The sequence below is a fragment of the Lissotriton vulgaris genome, chromosome 7, assembly GCF_964263255.1.
Source record: "Lissotriton vulgaris chromosome 7, aLisVul1.2, whole genome shotgun sequence".
NCBI classification, from domain to species: domain Eukaryota; kingdom Metazoa; phylum Chordata; class Amphibia; order Caudata; family Salamandridae; genus Lissotriton; species Lissotriton vulgaris.
In genome coordinates, this window is record NC_141695.1 from 888,041,841 (window position 1) to 888,066,406 (window position 24,566).

Below are 24,566 nucleotides of genomic sequence, written 5' to 3' on the forward strand. Positions count from 1 at the left end.
TTTTCTCACAATATAACCACATGAATGTGATGTGGAAGGGAGGTGGACCCTGGGAAGTGAAAATGCAGAGGCTGAATCACTTTCCAGTTCTAATGCTTTTTATGTGGTTGTTTGATGATATGTACTAAATTGACCAGTCTTTAGAATCGTACAAAATATTTTTTTTGAAAAAATAATAAAAAATAATATCTATTCCCTAGAGTTAGAGTTTGTATTCTTGTTTTTGATTTCATTTTTTGCAGTCGCTTTCCCGTTTGGTATCACTGGCATTGGTGCAGGAGTCTTGTTTTTTTCCCACTGTAACTTTTGTTTCAGCCTAATTGTATTTTGTTAATGGTTTGTTCATATGCAGAAGCCACTTCTGAGCTGAAAATCTGAAACTCTCAGACCAAGCCCTGAATATTGGCATTCGCACAGTCTCAAACAAGCAGTGGCAAAGCCAATAAGTTTTACCTCTGAAAGGCGATAGCAGACTTGTTGGGTCTGCTAATGCATGTTCAGGACACTAAAAAACATCCGAAAAAAGAAAACAAATAGAATTGTTGATCTCAGCATGGTGATGTATGTGCATTGCTGCATCACCACACATAGGCATATATGCTTTATGATGCTGAGGTGGCCCTTTTTTGTTAAACTTTTAATTTAAAAAAAGTGCATGAAAGCACATTATAGAGAACAGAGCTGCCCAATAGCAAATTACAACTGCCAGGTCCTCCAAAAATGAGAAAAATAGGACGGGGAAGCAATGGAGGAGTGGGAGAATGGAGAGCAACACAAAGCAGGGAGGGGGAGCAACAGAGGAGCTATGGATGGGGAGGCTGTCTGCAGGCAAGACCTAAAAAGATTTGAATTATCTCCTGTATGCGAGAGATCGCCCTCACACTCCTCTATTGGGCTCCACTGCTAATGCTTCACTTTATGCCTTTTGTGATACCATTTATATGCCTTCTGTCCTTAGGGATGATTTGCCGTCTATCCATACTTTGAAGAAATAAGAAATGATATAACATGTCCACCGCTCAAATTAAGTTCATATTTCCCTGTACTAATTCACCACTAATCCTGCTTGGGTCCGAAGTAGCGTGCTACTCCTCGAAAAGCACTTTGATTCCTCATCAGGGGTACCAAGCATTATATAAATGTAAACCACTCCCTCTTCTAGCTTTCCACTATCCTTTCCAATCCAAATAACAGACTCACATGTCCACCACTCAAACAAATGTCATATTTCCCTATACTAATTCACCACTAATTGTTTTTGGGTTTCAGAGTAGCGTGCTACTCCCAAAAAAGTGCTTCAACACTTCGTCAGGGGTAGTAAGCGCTATATAAATGCAATTACAATTAAAACATACCCATCTTTTGACAAAATGTCTTAACTATTGATCTCTGTAAAGTATGTGGATATTCGTTGGGTTTAAGTTTTGCTTACAAATAAATATGTAGCTTTTGAAAGTATATTTCTTGGACTTTTGTTGTGTGCCCATAATTTTAAAATGATGGTTCAAATTATCTTGTCTAATGGCTACTCACATGATTCTTTGGCATATATTAAATATATCAGGCAGGAAGTCCGCAGGCCAATGTTTTGCACCAAATCAAACTGTGGAAACCTCAATGGGCCAAACATTGTTCACTTTACTGTTTCAGAAACTTGCCTCTTTGAGGAACACTTTAACTTGCAAAAGATCCCTATTTGCGTAGTAGCCAGTCCACCTTCTTTCAAAAGCCTCTTTCGTCCGATTCGGTTGCGGAATGGGTTCCCACCTGTGTTCTCAACTTTGAAATTCTTAACCTCTCCAACTATCCCTGTTTTCATGGGTTATGTTTCATAGCATTAAATCAACGAGATTTTAACATATTTTACGTGATAACCACTGGATGAACCACCCCTGTCCTCAGCACCTCTCAGAATGTGTGCATCACTTCAAAGCCCCGGTTTCCGTGTGAGCGCGTGGGTGAGGGTAGGAAAACAGAACTGCAGATGGCAGAGCTACCTGCCTGGTACATTCCAGACATACCTTCCTCGTGCTGGCTGCAGATAAGTGGGGGTGGGGTGCCTTGTAACAAATAGAGTCTACGGACAGGTCTGTCCCACTGTGCATGGGTTTGTGATTGTGCTGGGGACTGGCCTCCCCCAGCCACAGAGATTATCCGAGACAGACAAGAGACTGTTTGCACACACAGTAGGAGGAGCAGAGATTGTCTACCGACTGATGAGAGAGGCTGCAGAGACCCAGGAAACAGACCGCAGTGCACAGAGGCGTCACGTACAGTCCAGAGAATATGTACAGACTGGAGAAAGAGAAGAGGCAATCCACAGGCAGGCCAAAGACTGTGCAGAGAAAGCATGGAGATAAACAAAAGAAACTGTCAAGAGAAGGTCCATTGTTAGTCAAGATGCCACTGGGAAGACAGCATTGTTTAATTTGTAAAAAAAAAAAAAAAAAGAAGTGCCGGGGTTGCCGTAAGGAGGCAGTTGGCACCAGCCCATTTCTCCTGTTAGCACTGCCTAAGGATGTGGCATACTAGCCAGAGCTGCCGACTTCAGCGTAGGGGAATCAGGTTTGAGTCTCAGCGTTGGCTCAACATCCTGTGATTCTGGGCAAATCAGTCAATCTTCCATAAATGAATGTGTCCTTAATTGGGGCTCATAAAAAACACTGGTGTTGATACTTAAGTGCTGGTGCTGAGCACCTGAAACCACCAGTTCAAATTAAGCACAGGCTGACAGACTTTAAAATCTAAGCACCTTACACTGGAGGAAAAGTGGGCCCAGGGGATGTGAAAAAGGCATTAAGATGCTCCAGGAAAATAAAATGCAATATGTTCTGTTTAGTGGTATCTGTTTTTAGTGATGCTCTGCAACATGGCCAAAGAATAGTTAACAAGCATTTGCAATGCAATAGGTCTCGCATTAGGAAAGTTTGAGCTATTGGTATTGTAAATGACAATTTTTTTATTTATGTGTTGGTTTTGAAAATAGCGAAAATAATAGCTTTGTCATTTACAAAGACAATACTTTTAACTTTCGCAAATGTGACACCTATAGCATTTGTAATGCAATATGTGTTGTATTTACGTGACTTATATGTATTGATATTACAAATAACAATTGCTTTTATATTTTTTTTGAATAATTAATACTTAAATAAAAGTTATTGTAATTTATAATGGCAATAGCTTAAACTTTTGTAAATAACTTTTGTGAAGATTATGTGCAGTGTATTTTATAGTGACGAAAATCCAAGAACAGAAGTGAAATATTAACATATTTTTGTGACATTTAAAAAAATTAGTAAGTAGGGGGAAGCAACATGGGGGCCGTAGCAACACGAGGGCAGAAATAACATGGGGTGTGGTTGGGGGAAGCAGTATGAGGGCGTGGGTGGTTGTCTGTTTTTCAGGCTATTCGGGATTGTGCATTTCGTTAGGGAGGAGTTCACTATACTTGTCCAGAGAGGGTAGAAAAGATTGCATAGGTCCATAATTACTTTAAAAGAAATAGGGGTCACAGAAATGTGAGGTTGGTTTCATTGACAGTATTATCTTATATATTTCTACTTTGTTTAGGGTTTCAAAATCACTCCTTGTGGTCTCGTTCTTGATGGCAACGATGCGTGTTGGTTTCTCTCACTATTAGTAATTTCCCACTGGGATTGGTGGGCGTTTGGACTCGGATCTTGAAACTGTTCGATGTCAATTGCTAACGAGTTTTCAATTTTCCTTAGTTTCCCCTCAAAGGAGGAAGAGGAAGCTTTACAGTTCTCTGGTGTTGTCGGACCTAGTATATTGTTTGATAATCTCAAACAGTTTGCCTTGGAATTATCCAGTTGGGGGGCAGATTTACTAACAAGTCAAGCAACGCAGCAAGACAACTTCCTGCGTTGTGTTGAATGACAGGGAGCGGGCAGGAATCTTCTATATCTATATAATTCCTGCCCTCTTCCTGTACTTGCACGCTTGATACAGCCTAGTGCGAGTGCAAGTGCCATGGTGCAAGGGTGCCTGCGTTACAGCCAGGATTGTTTTGAGCAGGAAGGGACACCTTCCTACACAAACACAACCCTCTGAGGGGTTTCCCACTTCCTACATGTGCTGTACAACGCCTCACAAGTAGAAAGAGGAACGAATGCTAGGCCTCCTTGTTACACCTCACCTGGAAAGGCAAATCAGGTTTCTGGTGTCTTTGAACCAATATCTCAGTTTGACCCCCTGGTGTCTCGATTTCTGTATGTGAGCTGTGATGTGGAAGATAACGAAGTGGTGGCCTGACAAGTCACATGGGATTATAAAGTCGATGTTCAGTGTCTCTGCCTGGGATATAATTAGGTTGCGTATTGCTCTTTTGTTGCGTGTCGGTACAGTACATGCTTGCACAAGGTTTTGATCATTCAGGTCAGATGCTCGTTAGAGTGTTAACATGTATGTCACCCACTTCGTTTCAGTGAATGTTGAATTCTATTAGAAAGATTGTGTTTGGATGTTGCAGAGAGTGCACTATTATAGTTTCCATTATTTGCTCAGTTCACACCTGGTTGTCTCCTGGATGGGGGTAGACGAGGTGACATTTAGCTAAGAATCTCCATGCTTTGCAGGTTTCCACACCTATATATTCACAGGAGGCTAAGTTATCTGTTTGGAAGGGCTTTACCTGCAAGGTTATACAGATTTATGCATGAAATCCCTCCGCCTAGTTTCCCATTGTGATATAGCCTCATAATGGTGTAGTTAGGAGGTACTAGAATATCTATTAAGGGTGAGGAAGAATGATTTTGCCATGTTTTGGTTAGTAATAACATGTTGAGGTCATGAGATTGGATAAATTCCGGGATGTCTGTGCCATGTTTAGACTCCGATCTGCAGTTATGTAACATGCATTTCCATACCTTCTCGGGCTCTCTCTTCACAGTCAAGTGGTCTGGGATGAGTGGAATTGCAATCAAGTTCTGGTGATTTTTATGTCCGTCTTTCTGGAGTGAGGCTTACATGTGTTGTTGTTAACTATTGCCTCTATTTTGTAGGTTATTAAAGTGGGGGTCTAAGATTCTGCCTCGTAGGATTGCAGTAGGCTTTTGAAATCCAGCACGGGCAGCTGACACAGTAATCTGTTGGGACGATGAGTAGTGTTAGGTACAGGGGTAGATAACCATTGCTTGGGGGTTGATCCAGGTTGGGTGTGGGAGCGCCTGAGGGTGGCAAGAGAAGACCTCTCGAAAGTGCCTTCTACTAGTATGTATGACATTTTCATCATATATCATAGTTCCTGACTAATCTGGTCTATCTTGAGCTCTATATTGGTAATTAAGGTGTACCAGTGAGAGGCCGGGTTGAGTTTGAAGTTAGGGATCCTACTATGTGATGGGCCATTGAGTTTGCGTGACAGGTTTTCTGTCTGGTTCACTGTACTGGGCTTGTGGAAATGCAACCTTCTAGCACTTGAGCTGGATGTGTACTGAGGTGGGGTCAAAAGCTTGTTATTTGTGTCTGGGACTTTCTCTTCATTTGGTTGGCGTCCAGATATATTCTGCTCTCTTGGGTTGGAAGTGTGCCTAGATGCGTCAGTGTCATATGGCTTCAGAGTTGAGTGAAGCCAGTTGGGTTGCCCTTTGGCAGTCCTTAAGTGAAAAGCAGAGTCTGTCTGTGAAGACTTGAAGTTCCCAATGGCTTGTAGTAAATACTGGCTTTTGGACTTATTTTAGTTCATTATGATTTGGAGATGGATGCCTGCTATCAATAGTGGGCTACCTGACTGATGTGGTATTTCGGTGAGGGGAGTGCCGTGAGGGTTTCAGTGGCCTCGTTGTCAATTTCTGAGGTCCAGGTCTGACACATATTCTCAATGAGAGGGGCACTGTTTGCGGCACTGGGTAAAAACTGGATTTGCCGAGAGGCAGGGGGAGGGTTGTGGATATCGTACATGTTGTCCGGATTCACGGGGCACTGTTGTCGATCAGGTGACACAAGTTGTGAGTTTTCAAGCTCATTGGAAGTTGTGTGTACTTTTACGGTGTGGAAGAGCCTATGAAAGATGTCAAGTTCTGGTCAGATACTTGCATGAGAATAATGCTGTTCTTATAAATGGATAGAACTGCTTCCAACCTAAAGAGAGGGGAAGGGGGGTTACGATCATTTGAGTTCATGTGGAATCTTTTTTGAAGAATTGACATCTAGAAGAGTGGTCAGCGACTCTACAGTTGGCTGTTCGACTAAATACAACATGATTAACACCTGCCGGGCTGTCTGCCGAGACACAATGTGATTAACAACTACATTAGGCAAAAAACTATTGTGTAAAACAAAAGTCAAGAACCTGGTTGTTAATACTCGCAATCCTCGTTGGGGTTGGAGTTGGAATAACTGTGAAATGCACAATAGAAAGAAAAATGATATTTCTTTCTTGAGTCCCCTCACTCACCAGCGTTTCCCCACGGTGACATGCTTCATCATTGGGGCCATCCCAGTCCTCTACGGGCTGAGGCGTGCTGCGACTTGCGAACTACCTAGGAGCACTTTATTGTGATGGACTATGTGTGGTGCATGTGGTGTTTTGAAAGCGGAGTGGTAAGTGTCAATGTGGTTTAAAAATACCTGCCTAGTGAGCTGTAAATAATTTATTCTGCCTCCTGGGTGGGATATTAAAAGTGGGGTAGCGAACTAGGGATCCTACTGTCAATGGGTAAGGTATGCCTATTCACTTATGCCAATATGTTTCGAGATACCCCTATCTCTTCCTCAGGGCTACACAGGGACCAGCCCTGTGTCTGCCACTCCTAAACCGTGCTATAATTAAGGAATATAATTAAATTAATGCTGCAGGAATAAAGCATGCATTAGTACATACGTCCTAATGGTCACGTTGTACAACTACATACCAGTCACGTCTGAAGATAGTTCCCTCCCTCAATAGTTCTTCCTCTCTCTTATTCAAAGTTCATATCTAACACCTGCTAATACTAGTACTTAGTACACATTGTAAATCACATTATCACATGCAATTGATATCTAATTCCATAACAAAAAATGTCAGATCCTTTTACAAATCACCTCCCTTATTAATATTTTGCACTAGTTGGAGCGTGATTATTGAGGTGTAGGATACTATGCGTGTTTTGGGATTTTTTTCTTGCCATTGTTTATTGTACTATGCAATATGCCTAAACAAAATCATGCTTATACCAAAGTAGGTTTTCAAGTCTGCAAAACAGAACAGAAAAGTAGAGTGAAAAGAAAAATAGCACAGGAAAGAAGATGTTCTAGAAGAGAATATTGAGCACAGCAGTTACCCATTAGTAAAATACAAACAGACCTTTGGCAGAAAACTGGAGGAAGCAAAACAGAAGCAGATCCCGGAGGAATGTCGGAGATTAAAGAGGAACACAACAGAAAGCATTTTTTTAAACAAAAGCATAAATAATAAAAAGTTAGAGGAAGACAGTTCTTGAGATTTTTTCAAAGTCTCAGATGAAAGTAGAAAGGAAAGTGCAGACGAGCTGGTGCTGGAGAATGTTCTTGCGGAGATCAGCTCCGTTGTTCTATTCCTACAACCAGGTTTAGCATGAGGTGTGCAGCAGTTTTGCCCACCTCCTAGCTTCCCCAAATATAGTCTTGTTGAGCACCTAGAACTTTAATGGTTGTGTTACTTTTACAAATTTTAGTAGTCTGGAGAATCCCTTCCCTCTGTGATGTACCCTCTTTGGTGCTCCTGCAGGTAGTGCCAACAGCGTTTGGCCCCAATGTGTGAGGCGTGGGTGCAGAAGAGTATGGCTATCAAATTTGGCACCATACTCAACTTTAACTTCTATCAATTACTTTGACCACCATCAGCAAGATGACCTGGACCAGGTGCGATACAATTACCAGTACAAAAATCCTACATCATATATCTAAGCATGATTACTTGTAGTAATAAGAAGGCTTCCACACCTGGGATTCGATTCCTGCTGCCTTGGCGGAAAACGAAGGTCGGGGACTTTGGACAGTGCTTCGGGCTCGGGGTGAGGACCCTCTGGTCTGCATGAAGGAAACAGGAGATATAGGTGGTGCTTCAGTGATCACAGATGGGCTTCCAAAACTCATTCTTGTGTTATGCGCTGTATTTCTAATGTCACTGCTAGGTGATGTTACAGGCTGAATAGACCTGAATGGGTCTGGAGATTGTATATGGGGTGAAGGTGGCAAAGGAGAGGTTGGACAAGAAGTCTGCCGGGCATAACGGTGTGTGTCCCAGAGCATGGGCTTAGGTGGAGGAGCTGCCCTCGGCAAAGAGCTCACTGGATCCTTGACAGGTGTGAGGATAAAGAGCGATGACTGGAGCTGATAGGGTTGACGCTTTGAGATCTGAAGTTCCTTCTGGGACTGTTCACTTTCTTCATTGTCATTGGTGATTTGTGGAACTGGAGAAGGTTTAGCAGAGTTTTGGGGACTTTTTGTTGAGTGGTTGAAAGGCCTTCTGGTGGGAGACATTTGGGCACTGGTAGCATACTTCCATGAAGGTGGCAGTGACATGGTGGGTGAGGGTGATCTTAGCATGTCAGGATGTGCTGGTGACTCAATTACATACTTTTCCATCCTTGACTGCCTTCTGGCAAACAACTCTGCTCCTTTCCCTCCAGCATATGGTAGAGACGGTTGCTGTGATAAAGGAGGTTTGTGGAGGACATCGGGAGACTTCAGACAGGTGGCCCACTCTGGTGGAATATCTGCAGGGGCTGCATGGCTTCCTCCCCTTGACCCACTGTCATTAAGAAAATTGGAAGCTTCAGCTCCTAGGGCAAAATGTTCTTCTTCAGGAAGCACCTCTCCCTGATCCTTCTGTTTGCGTTTTTCATCAGAATTCTGAACTAAACACAGGAGGTCTGGGTTGGGAGACATCTTTGGTTTCTCAATGAAGGTGAACATGGACTTCTTGTTCCCTCTGCGGGCCATGGCATCTTCCAGGACACCTGATTTGGGCATATATGATCGCCGCATTTCCAAAACACTTGGCTCTTGGAGGACAACAGGAGACCTCTGTTCTACTGCAGTGGGATACAGAGCAGAATAGGATGGTGGGGATTTGATGTGAGATGGCAAAGGAGGGCTAGACAGGGTCTCAGCATAGGTGGGTGGTGGAGGAAGGTCAATGACTGGGCTACTTGCCTCTGCAACACTGATCTTGGATGGAGACCGGTTTCCAAATGGTCTTGCCGTCCTGTTGGCCACTGAAGCTGGTTTAGATAAGGTTAGACGAACTTCACAATATTGCTTGCTAGGTGTTTCACTCTGTTCTGTTGGAACAGCCAGGGCAGGCTGGACATCACATGTGTCTGAGTCAATGGCTCCGTTCTCAGGTGTTGGGGCTAGACTTTCAGTTGGATAATCACTGGTGGGAACTTGCTCCACTTCTGCTGAGGGAGACTCAGTGGTGATGAGTGCTGGCATTTCATGTGGCGGGCTCTGATTACCTCGCCCATCTTCCTCTTTTGTATCCTTCAGATTCTCCGTGATTTCATCAGTGACTGGGTTTGTCTCTCCTTCCTCCATTGTAGGCTCCAGTGGCAGCGGTTGAAAATGGTTGGAAGGAGAGAGGGTCACCAACTCTACTTTTGTTTGTGACTTGTGATTCACAAAGACTTGCCTGCCATTTTGAGAGTGGCAGTCATCCAAAAGTACTTCTTGTTCACCCCCCTTGTTGGATCCTGACACATCCACCCGGTCACTCCCGGAGGTGAACCTATTGACCCTCTGCCGACGTTTGTTGAAGAGCAGGACTCCCCTCGAGTTGGCACCCGGTGGAGTGGTCAAGTGGGCTGCAATCTCCTGGCTCCTGGTTTTGGCCTCCTTCAGCTCTTTCTCAGAGAGACTTGCACTCCTGGAGAGATCTAAAAACATAAACAGAAAGGCAACATTAGATTTTTGGGACATATCAATTTGCCAATAATTAACCACCACATAAAGCAACGCTGAGAATTTGCCAGAATTCCCACAAATTCAATGAGGGCTGAAACTCTGATTTAAACGACAATGCAAAAATCCACAGATTAACCACCCAATCGTTTTTTAACGTTAACGAACGTCGCAACATAATGCACACCATTTTTTTAACATTCCAGACAGAAAGTAAATTGTGCATAATGAGCATGAGTAGAACAACCTATTGGTTCAGTAGGTGAAGGTAAAACACTATTCCCTTTAAATAAAACACATTTTCACCCTGATCCACCAAAGGGTGTACTTCAAATGCTTGGCCTCACTGCAAGTTTGCATCCATTATATATCCTAAATTCCAGAGGTGATCTGAACTGATTTACCCTTTGGAACAATTTGTCACGGATAGTAGCTTTTTAGGTTTCAACCTGGCGAAAAGCTGTGCAAGCAGCGATTCGCGCAGGCGAAATCTTTTGTTTTGCAGTATGGGGGACTTGAATCCGCCCCTTCTTCCATTGGCTAGCTCCATAAATGGAGGCTAGCCATTGGAAGACAGAGGCGTCCGTCTTTCAGCGAGGCGATTTTTAATCATCCCACCCCTTTCCCTACGTCATGCGGCGGTGGGCGGTGTTTTTTTTTTTTTTCAAGCCATGTTTTTGTCATTTGGTTGCCTGTGGTCTCCGTGTTATGTCGTGTTTGGCTCGTGGCTGTCGTCTCCGTCTTCAACAACCTATGTTTTATTGTAAAGCGCGCTAGCACCTGACGGTAATAGCCACGATGTATAGAAATGCACACATGAGAATCTTTACAGTAAAGGCTTCTTTAGAAATGCAGTGAAATGAGATTAAGTTGTGTTGCGCAGCACACGTTTCAGGACAGTAGTTGTTAAATTCTCATTACAGAGCCTCCTGAGTAGAGGGAGTCCTTCCTAGTAAGCGCGCTATAGATGAACTGTCAGGCGCAGTTTGTCGCTGTCCTGAAGACGCCGGGGCCCTTTAAGCACTGGGAATCCCGGCGGTAGGCGGGCCCTGAGCAGTGACCTCACCCTGTCTCTTTAAATGGGGTTTAAAGGCCCGCTCAGATGTTTGCACTGTGTGAGCGAGGCACTCTGGGAGGGTGTGTGTGGGGTGGAAGGGAGGGAGGGGGAGGAAGGGCTGAGTCATGAGGAGGAGTGCTGAGAACAAGAAGACTTGATAAGGGCCTGCCAGGGCTGGAGAGGGCGATCTCGCAGGCAGACGAGAGCGCGAACGACAACACAGCACAGACACTTCACGCTATAAAACAACCGGCAGGGGAGGGAGAAAGCGTAGAGGAGACGGGAGGGACCGGGAGGCAGCCAGGGTGTGAGAGCCGTGACACAACGACCTGCAGGGAAGAGAGGAAACCGACAGAGCGGTGCGGCTGGCATAGTAAGAGACGGGCTGGGTGGGAACCAGACGAGAGGGAGGCGGAGGCGGGCCAGAGTGGGAGGAGGAGGAGGAACAGACACAAGAGGAAGCTGAGCTCAGAACTTTGTCCTCAGAGCCAGCCCCGTAGGAGGTGCGAGTCCGCGGACCCCGGTAGAGCCAACACGGGACCCGGCACAGCTCAGTTCCGAGGACACGGGCAGCGAGTGGAGCCATTACGTAGGCTGCCGCCCGTGATGCGAGCAGGAGGAATTTAGATTATTGTCTGCTGCCTCACCTGCAATGAGTTCGCACTGCAATGAATCCCGTGACCGACACCGAACCAATGCATCGGGCGGCAGGCAAGACAGTGACTGTCTTCTGTGTCAGTCAGTAGATTGTTTTTCACACTGTACTGTAGACGCCCCGGCTTCAATGAGGCCGGATACAACTTTACAAAGTGGTAACGAGGGGCGGTCAGCGTCACTCCACTGACCTTCATTAGCTCGGTGGGTTACTGGAGGGGCGCGCTGTGCGGGGTAGGGGGGTGCATGACAAGCTGCCGCCTGCTGTCTGACATATGGTTAAGAGCCGCGCATGTGCGCACTGCTCCAGAGTGTGTGCGTGTGTGACTGCTCCAGTGTGTGCGTGCATGTGACTGCTCCAGAGTGTGTGTGTGTGACTGCCCCTGGGTGTGTGTGTGTGACTGTTCCAGGGTGTGTGTGTATGTGACTGCTCCAGAGTGTGTGTGTGTGTGTATGTGACTGCTCCAGAGTGTGTGTGTGTGTATGTGACTGCTCCAGTGTGTGTGTATGTGACTGCTCCAGTGTGTGTGTGTGTGTGGCTGCTCCAGTGTGTGTGTGTGTGTGACTGCTCCAGTGGGTGTGTGTATGTGACTTCTCTGGTTGTGTGTGTGTGGGGGGCTCTGGGTGTGTGTGTGTGGCTCTGGGTGTGGCTGGCACTGGGTGTGTGTGGCTGGCTCTGGGTGTGTGGGGCTGGCTCTGGGTGTGTGTGGGTGGCTCTGGGTGTGTGTGTCTGTGGTAGTAATTGCTGTCTGCTGAGCTCGTCCGTAGGGTACAATAGTTCTCACATTTGCGAGAGATTAAGCTATTGGCAATGTAAATGACAATGCCATTTATTTATCTGTTTTCAAAACCAACACATAAATACAAATTTTGTCATTTACAATGCCAATAGCTCTAACTTCTCCAAAGGCGAAACCGTTGCATTGTAAATGCTTGTTTCTTCCATGAGATGACCTGACTCGCCCAAAATCCATCTTTATAAAAACGCTCAGAGTATGTTCTTAAAGGACACAAGGAGCAACAGTAGATCTGCCCATGATAAGCTCGACGTATAACAAGTTTTATTTTCATTTCTGGAGTTCTGCTCTTATGATAAATATATGTGCGCCTGCTCTCTCAGTCGCCCAGCATTTCACTCCACAGTCTCTTTCTGAGCCCTGTCTTCCATGACGTCAGAACCCCTTTCTCCTCAAGCAGGGATGGTCCGGCTCACCACTTATCCGTTGGGATTGGAGAGCCAGCTGGCCATTGGGCTGTGGTCGCCATTCTGTCTCCGGATGACTCTAAATGGACCATGTCGTGTTGACTGTTTTAGTTTGGGCTGCTTCCCTCTGCCTGGCACTGGTCTCGTCCTGCTTGGTTTGTTGCTGTCAGTCCTGTCTTTAGCTTTCACAGACGTTAACTTTGCTTATTTATTGTATAATCAATATGAATCTCCTATATTTCCCCTTCTTTCTCTCTAGCCACTGATTTGCCTTACCTACCAATTATTTTCCTGTTGCAGGCTATTAGATATCCAGCGCTTAGAGACGCTTTCATAGGTGTGCAATATTATGATTAATAATGACCATTATTATTATTAGTGTGTGTGTATTGAGTGTGTGTGTTTACGATTATATGTTAGATACTTCTTTTCAATGTGTGTATGTAGAACAACACAGTTCCTCATATATCAGTTCGGCCCCTGGTGCTATGCACCACAGAATACAAACTGCATTCTGTGGACCACTTCAGGACAAGGAAATTTCAGAACATCCGTATTTGGATGTCATTGGGTCTTATTTATTACTCTCAAAATTGGGCAGCAAATTGAGAACATTATCTACACGCTAGCATTGACATTTGCTCAACATTGCAAACGATGTAGTGCACAAAAGACAAAAAGATCCAGTAATATTGGCGAAAGACAATTGTATTCACGCTTTGCTCGAGTGCCTTATTTTCGGCCCTGGAGCACCACCTTCTTGGGTGTCTCTCTTGGGCAACTTCCTACTCCCAGATCCCTAAGGCCTGTCTGAAGACTGGAAGAGCCATCTGCACAACACTGACCTAGGCCCTTTCAACACTCGAGGAGATAGAGAAATGATAGAGAGATAGAGAGAGACAGAAAGAGAGAGAGAATGTGACATGGCACGCCTGAGGAAAACTGTGCAAGCTATTAATCTACAACAACCATAAATCACCGTCTTAAAAAACACAGCAAAAAGAGGCAAACAACTGCCATTGCCTCACTTTCTCACCTGATAAGTCCACCTCTTCATGAAGTCAAAGAAGTACACCACAATATTACCTGCAAAATGGTCACAGGGTGATTGTAAAAGAAATTGTTGCTGAGAGAAGTGCCCATGAGCTCCATATTTATGTGGCCATGACGGTCAGACACAAAGAGGGAGGTCAGCTCACGACACAGGCATTATTTACCTATACAACTCCCCAACACCAGCATGTGGTTACACAATTTTTGTCACTTACAGCAGTGACTCGGATGTAATTGGTGTTTCTCCATGGATACGGGAAAAGTAAGGGTGGGCAGAGTTGGCGGAGTGCCACTACACGGAATTCCACGAAGTTGCTTAAAAACTCTGTGGAATTCCGCCCCGCCCTAACACATGCAGGCAGCAGACCTGGAGGGTTCCTGACCCCAGGACTGCCACCTGCTTGGCTCACATGTTGCATTCTCCACTGTGCCCAGGCTGTCCTCCTCCTCCTCCTGGCTGTCTCCTAGCCTCTTTGGTGCAAAACCCTACGCTGTACGTGACCTCCTAGTGGTGGGTGGCAGGGGAAAACTCCACCAAACTCAGCAAACTCCGCTGGCGGAGCGGAGTTCGCCACCCACCCTTGTAGAAAAGACAATAACAGCAGGCCCAGTTTCCCAAACTCCTGGGCAGCATGCTAGCCAGATGCCAAGCACAACATACTAGTTTTGCCCCCCACCTTGGGAAGATCCTTGACAGTATTGTGACCTGAGAATGTTGAACATCACTTGTTGGCCCGATTACATATACTGGAACTCATACATTACATCTGTAGACACAGAATTAGTGATCACATTCTTGAAAAGTGACCTTGAGTTGGCAATCACGACGACGTAATTTCAATAGCTTTCAACACGATCTATTGCATGGAATGTGTTTACTCTGAATGTTTACCTGCATCTTTGTGCAGTGCTGTAAAGGCATTCCAGGCCTGACTCGTGCATCACAAACCTAGTACAGCAAATAACATTGCTGATATCCTTCTTGTCCCATTTTACCCCTCCAGATGAGCTGGGCTGAGGGAAGATAGATCTATTGGCTAAGTTGCTGGCCTTTGAGCTTAGCTAACTTGAACACATACCCAGCTTTGCTACTTGACCAAGCAGTGTGTGATTCGAGTTAAATCACTTCACCTCATTGTTTCTAAATCTGTAGATATATTGTTAAAAACATATTTGATGTATAGAAGCCTGCAATCTAGGTATACATCCCTGTCTTTATTGTAGTCAAGGTGCAACACCTCTAGTCATATGTAGTAAAATGATGTTCTACTCAACTTTAATATCTTGACTTGTGACGTCATAGCATCTGTTGCCATAGCCAGCAACCAAGATGAATGTCAGGGCAGGGAGCATCATTACAGCTGCAGTTCAAACAACAAAAATAAGAACTGGATTTTCATTCTCATGATCCGTTTTTCTGAAATGAGCATTGATCAGCAAAAAAGGATATATTGATGGGGACATCTTTATTTTTTCACTCAGTAGTTCATTATAAGAAAGAGTCTCTCTGCCTGCTACTGATTCTGAGCTACAGCCTTGTTTTGAATCTGACTTATATTAAACTGATTCTAATATGCTTTTGCAGCAAATCACTAGCAGCGTTTTGGTTTATTTAATTTACGCTACAGATTCCGCTTTTATTGTTCGTGTCTGCAACTATACAAATGCCTTCATATGAAGTAACAAAACACAACGGATTTAAGTGGTTTGTGAGATGGGTGGTGGTACGAATTTGTACTTTAAGGATTAAAATAACCTCTTTCATATCTTAAAAGGGTAAATTTGCAAGTCACCCTAGAGTTTCATGACCATATTAAAAGCCAAGGAGCTTCTCTTTTACTTGCAATATCCTCATAATGTGTGGGAAGGGGTACTTTATCCCATACGTCACATGTAATAAATATCACTGTAGCTCACCACTTCTTACTAGTCACCTGCCTCAATCAGGTTCCCCAAATGTAAGTGATAAGATGCTCGGGTTCGCTGTTAAAGGACTTAGCGATGGAACTGGGTGCCACTATATATCTGTTGTGCTTCCAGAGAGGTTTAAAGAAGTAACTCTATATATGACTCGGTGTTGTCTTTCTCAACGCCTGATGCTTGTAGTGCAAGTAAATTATCTCTGTGAACATTCCACTGACCTTCGGGCTGCTGACCATGAGCTCTCCCACTAACTGACCTAAGGGGGAAGCTCCCACACATTTGATGAGTCTTGTGCCTCAAGGCCGGTGTGTCTTCTCAAGCCTCCCGCCCAGGTGACATCACCTCCTCGTGGCCGATGATGAGGTACAGCCGGGCAGGGAGCCAGCAAGTCAGACTGACTTCTGGGGGAGTTCCTTAGGAATTCCCTTTTGCCCCTCCCGGCTCCAGACTGAAAAGAATCTGTGCGTTTGTCTTTCCTGCTTGCAGCAGCAGGCCCTGGGCCCGAGCCAGAGAATCATTACTAATGCGCTGTTTATCCCCAGGCGTAGCTCAGGGAGGAATAAGAGCACGAGAGCCTTGGGGCGCAGAGAGAGAATTACAGAGACAGAAGCCTTTGAACCCTCCTTTCTGAGGGGAACTGTGGGGAGTCTCTGAGACCTGTAGAGAGCTCTGTGAGTCACCCTGAGCCCTCCTGTGAGGAGCCTCAGAGCCCTTTGGAGAACTGTGAGGACCCTCTGAGCCCTCCCTTCATCCTAGGGAGAACTGTGAGGACCCTCTGAGCCCTCCCTTCCTCCTAGGGAGAACTGTGAGGACCCTCTGAGCCCTCCCTTCATCCTAGGGAGAACTGTGAGGACCCTCTGAGCCCTCCCTTCCTCCCAGGGAGGACTGTGAGGACCCTCTGAGCCCTCCCATCCTCCTAGAGAGGATTATGAGGACCCTCTAAGGAGAAGTGTGAGGTGCTGCTCTATCCTGGGGAGGACTGTAAGAAGCATCTGATCTTTCGCATCTAGGGAAAAATGTGAGTAGCACCGGCCATTATCCCTCCAGCCTAGGGTCAACATATGGTGGATCATAGTCCTCAAGTCTCGGGAAATAAGTTTGAGGTGGTTCGGCACTGCCTAGTCTAGAGAGGACTGTGAGGAAGAGGCAGGCACCTCTAACCTGCCAACACAAGATTTGTAGAGAAATACATAAGCAAGTGTGCTTAAGCCCTCTAAACCAGACAGAACTTTGAGCATCTTGTATAGCAGAGCTAACCCTCAAGTTACAGGAGTGTTTCAGGATAAGGCAGCAGAACAATTCTGATTATACACATGTTACAGGCTTTTTCAGCAGATCTACATGGTTGCAAGGAGTTTACAGGCTCAGCCAGCTGGTCTGACATGGTCGGTCCTCACAGACTGCACCGCAGTCCCCCCCCCCCCCCCCCCCCCCCCGCTACTCATATACCTGCATGAACCCTATAGGTTCAAGCCTTAGAGTGAGCAAAGCTCCCCATAAAGTTACAAACATCTCCCAACCTCTAGTTAATGCCTGACATGTGATTGGCTCTAGCCCTGCAGCCCCACAGCAGCTCAGGCCTGAGGGAGACACGTGCAGCCGCCTAACCCGCACCCCCCTCTCTAAAAACACTCACCTGCAGGCAAAGTCTCATCTCTCCATCTGTCTGGGGTGGCCGCAGACAGTCGGACATTCCAGACATCAGCTGGTAAATGTGCACAGACCGAAGGAAGCGCTGATGGTGCACTCAAAAGAAAATATAAACAAAAAGGTGCAAACATACTATTGTGGCCGAATGGCAGGAATAGGGGCTTGCTAAGCACGCCCGCCGCACGCGACAAGGTTAATGCGCAGGGTTCATGCTTTCCGCTGGGCCGACTGACACGCGCACTCTCCCCCCAGGCTTCGCAAACAGGAGTGTGACTCTGGGATAGGGCCGCATGGAGCTGTGTTTTAGTGCTCTCCCAGAGACAGTGAGCTGCTAGATTCTGTTTCGATCCTTAAGTCACTTGTGTCCGTTCACTTTTCTTTCGATGTATCTTTTAATGTTTTGTTTTTGAAAAAAATATATATGTGATCTCAGCCAGCGCGTGCTTCACAAAGTGATTAGAAAACATGATCTTCTGTCATCAAAGATAAGGCCTCTTTCACGTGGAAGAAACGAGGACAGGTGGTGACTATCACCACACCCCGGGGCGTGGCTACCGTGCGTGCTGTGCAGCCTGTGCAGTGCCACCCGGACCCAGAGCCCCGAGGGCGGGGTCCACTGAAGCCAGGTATATGCTATATTTTTGCGACCCCAACAGCAGTAAAAGGGCACATATTCCTTGTTTGCACCTTGGCTCACTGCATTCTTACAACGCTACTGACCTCATCCCATAGTGGTACCCCCTGACTCCAACTTGTCATGGAGCTTTACACGAGGTCATGGTAACCACTACCTACTTGTGTGTTTCGGAACCAAGAGATCCTGTTTGTCGCGCCAAAGGATATTGTTTCTGTACCGATTCTTAAGTGCGCTGAAGAAGCGAATACGTTCACAATACTCATGTTGGTTGAGAAGGTTTACAATAGCACTTTCAACACGTTCCTCCTAATTGGATGTGGTGGTGCACTCATACACCCATACACATACACTGCAACAGACAAACATCAGAAGATACATTGCTACACACTGACTCACCCCTAAATACACAAATGAACAGTGTTATACCTGCAGAAAAACACAATACCCCACAACAACACATGGACACACACGGTGGCATACACTGACGCTACACAAACATCCTAGTAAGACACGCAGTGCTATGCATACAGGAACACGTGCATGCATACACGCACCAGATGCAGGCTGGCACACAACACAGTAAGACTGAAAGGCACTCAGACATACACTAGCACCCAAAGATATATTGTGATACATGGCGTCACATACACACTAGCAATACACACAGTGCTATTTTCACAAACATGCACACACATAAACATGCGTCAGAGTCAGAAATTCACTTACAAACATGCTTTACTGCATGGAAAAACAGCGTCATTTGTAACACATTTTAAGTTACACAAACAAATAATCATAGTCACACAGGATCAGGTACACACACGCAACCATACACACACACGCAACAAAATACTCTGACATAGCGGCGATACATATGCACTAGCAAGAAACGTAGCGCTATATACACAGACAAACGTCCAAGACAGACATACGTCACATGCTTGCATGCGTGCCATTCAGCGACATGTAACCACGTATACAGACATGCACAACCACAATAATACACAATCAAACCCACCCAAAGACACATATGCACACAAAATTAAAGCTTATTTCTCGTTAACAAGTTCCATCTTGCTTTGCTTGGGGAAGGGCCGCTCAATTGTCTTAATTTACAGGACACGAATTCCAGTTCTTAAGAAAACAAAGTGTAATTCAGAAACAGCCCCATGGAGCTCTTCCGGTATTTCTTCTCCCTTTGCTCTCTTGGCTTACTGGAGCTCCTTCTCGCCCTATGTTCTGCAATCAATCATTCTGTCATTCGTCTACGTATTTTTTTCTGCAAGTGTTTCCTTAGAAGAATTAATTATGTAATGTGTTATCTTTTTGTGCCTCCCTTCCTTCCTGAGCTAGGTTTCTGCATGCTGTATTGTGAGTGGCTCCTCATTACTTGCATCCTTCCACTGCTTTCTTTCAGGCTCTTTTTCGTTAGGCACTCTACAGGGGTGCATGTGTTTTACAGCCGTCTCCCTCATGTACTACTCTTCCTCCATCCACCGCGATCTTTATTGATCTCCCTCGCCCATGTGCTGTTTCCCCACCCCTCCATAATGCGATCTCACTTGTCATGTCTTAGGTTCAATGATGACAGACAAATATATGTGTATCACAAGAGCTTTATTCTCTGCTTCCTCTTGTGTTAATGTCCCTACTCTAACTGCCCCTTTCCTGTCGCTGCCCCTCCTCTTCATCCAACCCCTTGACTCCTCCCATCCCAGCTACTAGACCGTGTACATCATCACATCTCCCTCTTTGTTAACAAAATAAATTTAACTAGTCCTATTACAGTTCTTCAATCAGTCTCTTTGGTTTGTGTGTCCCTTCAAGGTCGGAGACACATTCCAGCCTCTGCAGGCACATCTTCCATTGGCCTGTCAAGTCTCAGGGTTGGACTCAGTTGACTCAGTCCATCAGCATCTCGTTGTGCCTGATCCCCCTCAAGTGCTTACTTCATGCCCGGGGTGCATTTCTGAAAATGAGACACATTTCGAGTGATCCGTCTTTTCTCAGACTCGGCGGTGATCATGGTGCCTTTTTGCTGAGTGACAATCAACGGTTCTTCCTTGAACCGACAATCCGTCTTCTTGGCCTGCTCTTGTTTGACCACTACACAGTCTCCTGTCCGAAGGGAGGGAGACTTGGCTCGCCGTCTAGTGTCTGCATATGCTTTCATCCTGTTCTTTCCAGCTTGGTCAGCCATCACTGTTTCTCGATGGAGGCGGGTTGGGGACACCGGCGTCAGAGCCCCTTCCCATGTCGGGATCCTTGTCCTGATAGGTCGCCCCAGCATGAGGGTAGCAGGACATTTTCCGGTGGTTGCGTGAGGAGTAGTCCGATATACTCTTAGCACCTCGTTGAGAGCTATTTGTAAGTCTTTATTTTCCACCGTGGCTTGTTGAAAAGTCTTTTTCAGAGTGGCCATGAACCGCTCAATGGTACCATTGGCTTGTGGCCACAACGGTGTGACCTTTCTATATCGAAAGTTTAGATGCTTTGCAAATTCACTGAACTCATGACCATTGTCTGTCTTGAGTTCCTTGGGAACACCCCACGCGGCAAATACTTCGTCTAGTACAGCAATGGTGCTGGAGGCATTGGTGGAAGACACAAACTGAGCTATTGGGAATCACGAGTATTCATCCATGATAGCCACCACATACTTGCCCGGCTGAAGGGGTCCATAGAAGTCCATGGCAAGTTCCTGCCATACCCCACTGGGTAATTGAGTCATTTGAAGAGGAGCCGGGTGTTCTCCAGGCTTCACCAGTTGACACTGGGGACAGTCCTTCAGGGTGAGCTCTACCATTTGATCGAGTTGAGGGAACCAGACTCGCTCCCTTAGAGCTCTCTTCGTGGCAACGACTCCCTGATGGCCTTCGTGGGCAAGGTTGACAACTCCTTGACGTAGCTGCCTCAGGATGACAATCCGATGGTCCCTCAGCAGGAGCCCCTCTGAGGTCGCTGATAACTCGTCACTGACATGTCGGAAAGTTTGCATTTCCTGAAGGATTTGGGGGTCACTTATTTCGTCCTCACTATCATGTCTCCAGCGATGTGTGCACAGTCAGCGCACTACCTTCTGAAGGATACTATCTTGTGCCGTAGCATCCTTGATCGCTTCTAATGGGACTGCCGGTGCCGGGCTACACCTACCACAAAGTGTATGTACTCTTCAGCCATCGACGGGTGTGAGGTGTGAGATGATTGAGGGTGTCTGGACATGTAGTCCGCCGGATTCTCACCCTTTCCAGGTTTATGAATGATGGTGAACGTGTATTCCTGCAGTCGTAGACCCTACATTTCAATGCGGGGTGGCATCTTGGCTTTAGGATTACCGAAGATGGTGACAAGAACCTGGTGATCCGTAATCATGGTGAAATGTTTGCCAAAGATGAACACATGGAAATGTTCACATGCCTACACAACCGCTAGGCTCTCTTTCTCGAGCTGAGAATTAGCCTTCTCGGTGTCGGATAGGCTGCGACTGGCATATGCCACAATGTGACGCCTATCAGTGTCACTGTCTTATTGATCTAAGATGGCACCCAACCCCACTGGACTGGCATCCACCGTGATCTCCGTCTTCCTTTTGGTGTTGAAGTAGGATAGATTGTTCGCTGATTCCACCGCTTGCTTGATCTCATGGAAAGCCCGCTCACACTGAGGGCTCCACACAAAGGGTTGTCCTTGCTTGGTGAGGGCACGAAGTGGATGACTGATCATGGCATAATCCTTGATGTATCTGGAGCAATAACTTGCCATGCCCAGAAACGATCGTATGTCGCTGACATCTTGAGGGCTCTTGGTGGTGTTGAGCGCTGCTACTTTCTCGGGGTCGGGTTTCATTCCAGCCCCGGAGAACACATGACCGAAGACCTTAAGTGTGGACTGATGGAACTCACACTTATCTTTGTTCAGAGTTAAATTAGCTTCCAGGAGAGCATGGCACACTCGATCCAAGGCTTTGTCGTGTTCTTGTGTGTTTGATCCATGTACCAAAATGTCGTCACTGTAGTTCAGGGAATTCGGGATATGTCTGATGGTTTGGCGTATGACCTCTTGGAATATTTCCGCAGCAGAGGAGATCCCGAAGCTCAGCTGTTTGTACCGAAACAAACCCAGATGAGTGGCAAACGTTGTAATTTACCTTGATTTTTCATGCAACTCCAGCTGATGGTATCCCTTGTTGAGGTCAAGCTTTGAGAATACCCTGACTCCATTCAGTGCCGATATCATGTCACTCAGGTGAGGCACTGGATGACGCTCTCATTCTATGGCCATGTTGGGAAGCCTCATGTCCACACATAGCCGTACTTTCTCCGGGGTACCCTTTTTTGGAACAATTACGACCGGGGACACCCACGGCGTGGGGCCATCCGTTTTTTCAATAATGTCCGCTTGAAGTAGTTCTTGAATTTCTTCCTCTACTGCCTGCTGAAGGTGGAAAGGCACTCGCCTTGGATGCTGAGCAATAGGGCACACTTGGTCGTTGATGTGTAGGCAAATTAGACACTTGTTCATTTTGCCAAGCCCACTGAATAACTTGGGAAACTTGCGGACAATATCTGGATTGTCATGGACCCGGTACAGGATTTCAACCAGTCTGAGTCGCTCTGCTGTGGGCAGACTGAGAAGGCAATCAGCCTCTGGTCCCTCAATGACGTGAATGTATGCCGATACTGCTGTAGATTCGTGCTTGAGTGTCGTTGCGATCTTGCCCAGGCAGGGAAGTGGTTTCTTCGCCATCCAGGTAAACACCCTGACATGTGCGAGACTCAGGACAGGCGGTGGTTTCATCTTGTTATATTCGGTCACGGGCATGTAATTCAGTGATGCCCCACTGTCAAGCACGAATTTGGTGGCATGAGTCCCCACTTTGATATCTAGCGGAGGATACTTCTTCAGCTGGTCCGGGTCAGCTACCATACATATGTATTCTTCCGTGAATGTTGTCTCTTGAGAGGTCGACCTTGATTCCCTCGACGGTGACCTTCTGATCCATTGAGATCTGTGAGATTCCCTGCTAGAATGTGACGAGCCAGAGGATGACAGTGCTCTGTCTTGGACAGCTTTTGCATGATGTCTCTTATCCTCTGGGCGAGATCTGTTTGTCTCACTCCTTCTCTCCTTGCTGTATACTCCACACATGATTTCGAAATGGTTCATGCGCCCAAATTTCCGGCACTGTTGGCCCATTGCTGGGCAGGTGTCTGTGTGGGGAAAGTCATACCCACATCAGTAGCATTTCCGTGGACGTTCTGGCTTCCTGGCACAGCTCGATCTCTTGTCTCTCCGTCTCGATTCATAGCGCTGATGACTTTGGCGTGTGTGTCTGGACGCTGGGCGAGACCTTCTCTAATGATCACCTGATCTTCACTGAGCATTGGTGCTTTGAGTCCAATATGCTTGCTCTTTCTTTTCACCACGCCCTGCCTCCATGTTTTTTGCATGCTCTTCTGCCTGGACGTATACTCCTGTCATTTCCTCAATCTCATCGAGATCATGACTCTTCCTTAGCAATCGCCTTCGGAGTGTCTCTGAATGACAACCCTCAATGACTCTCAGTCGGATAGCATCCTCCGTTGAAAATGAGTCAAAATTGCAATATTGCGACAGTCGACGTAGTCGCGATATAAATGTGCTCATCATTTCATCTTTGTCCTGACGTGCCTGATGAAACACGTATCTCTCGTAGCCCACGTTTCTTTAGTGCACAAACTTTCTGTTGAGTGCATCACGCACTTTGTCATAGGTCCCTTTGTCATCCGCTGGCAATTCTTTGATAACCTTTCCAATCTCTTTGCCAACCAGATTGCGGATTGCAATTAGCTTGTCTCTGTCCCCTGTGACTTTCGACCCTTCTAAGTAGTCCTCGAAGTCCTCCAGCCACTCCTGCCACCGAGGGCCCATACTTCCGCCCGCCACCAGGGTCAGTGGTTCTGGGGGGCGCAGGTGGGAGACAATGGGCACAACAGGGGCAACCACTGCTGCACCACCTCCGTTCCGGCTCGGCGAGTTTGACATGGCTGGGCTGAAATGTTACTGTTGCACTTATGCACCAGCTAGGGCTTGCCTTTGCAGGGACCAATGCTTGTTTTGCAATCGTCAATGTTTGTACTTGCACTCACCAATGCTTGTTTTACAACTATCAGTGCTTGTTTGTTCTTTCTTTGCAGTTATCAATGCTTGTTTTTCTTTCCCTTCTCCCTTCTCTTATTTTGGAAAGTTTCTCTTCTTTTTTCTTTGCCAGTCCCTCCTTCATTCCTTCATTATACCAGCCTATCTTCAGATATTGTTTAATTTTTTACATTATTTCATTCTATTTTCCTTCTTTAATTCTTCCTTTCCAGACTTACATTTTAATTTCTTTTTTCCGCCCTTCTTTTCTTTTTGCCCCCTTTGTTTCCATCCTTTGTTTTTATCTTTTCCCATTTCCTTCTTTCTGCCTTTTTCTCTTCCCCCTTTCTGTCCTTCTTTCCTTCTTTCCTTCATTCCATTCT

The 24,566-nt window shown here is 46.1% G+C and overlaps 1 protein-coding gene across 3 annotated transcripts in view; it reads right to left on the reverse strand.

Moving 5' to 3' along the window:
- The window catches only part of SYNPO (synaptopodin), a 217,326-nt gene that overhangs the window by 30,103 nt on the left and 162,657 nt on the right, over positions 1–24,566 (reverse strand). For all 3 annotated transcript variants that reach the window (XR_015297540.1, XR_015297541.1, XM_086931296.1), the window contains one exon: positions 7,927–9,863. Coding sequence is in view for 1 of the 3 variants with exons in the window: in XM_086931296.1 (XP_086787422.1) it covers positions 7,927–9,863 (1,937 nt within the window). In the remaining 2 variants the exon portion in view is untranslated. The remainder of the gene's footprint in view (positions 1–7,926; positions 9,864–24,566) is intronic.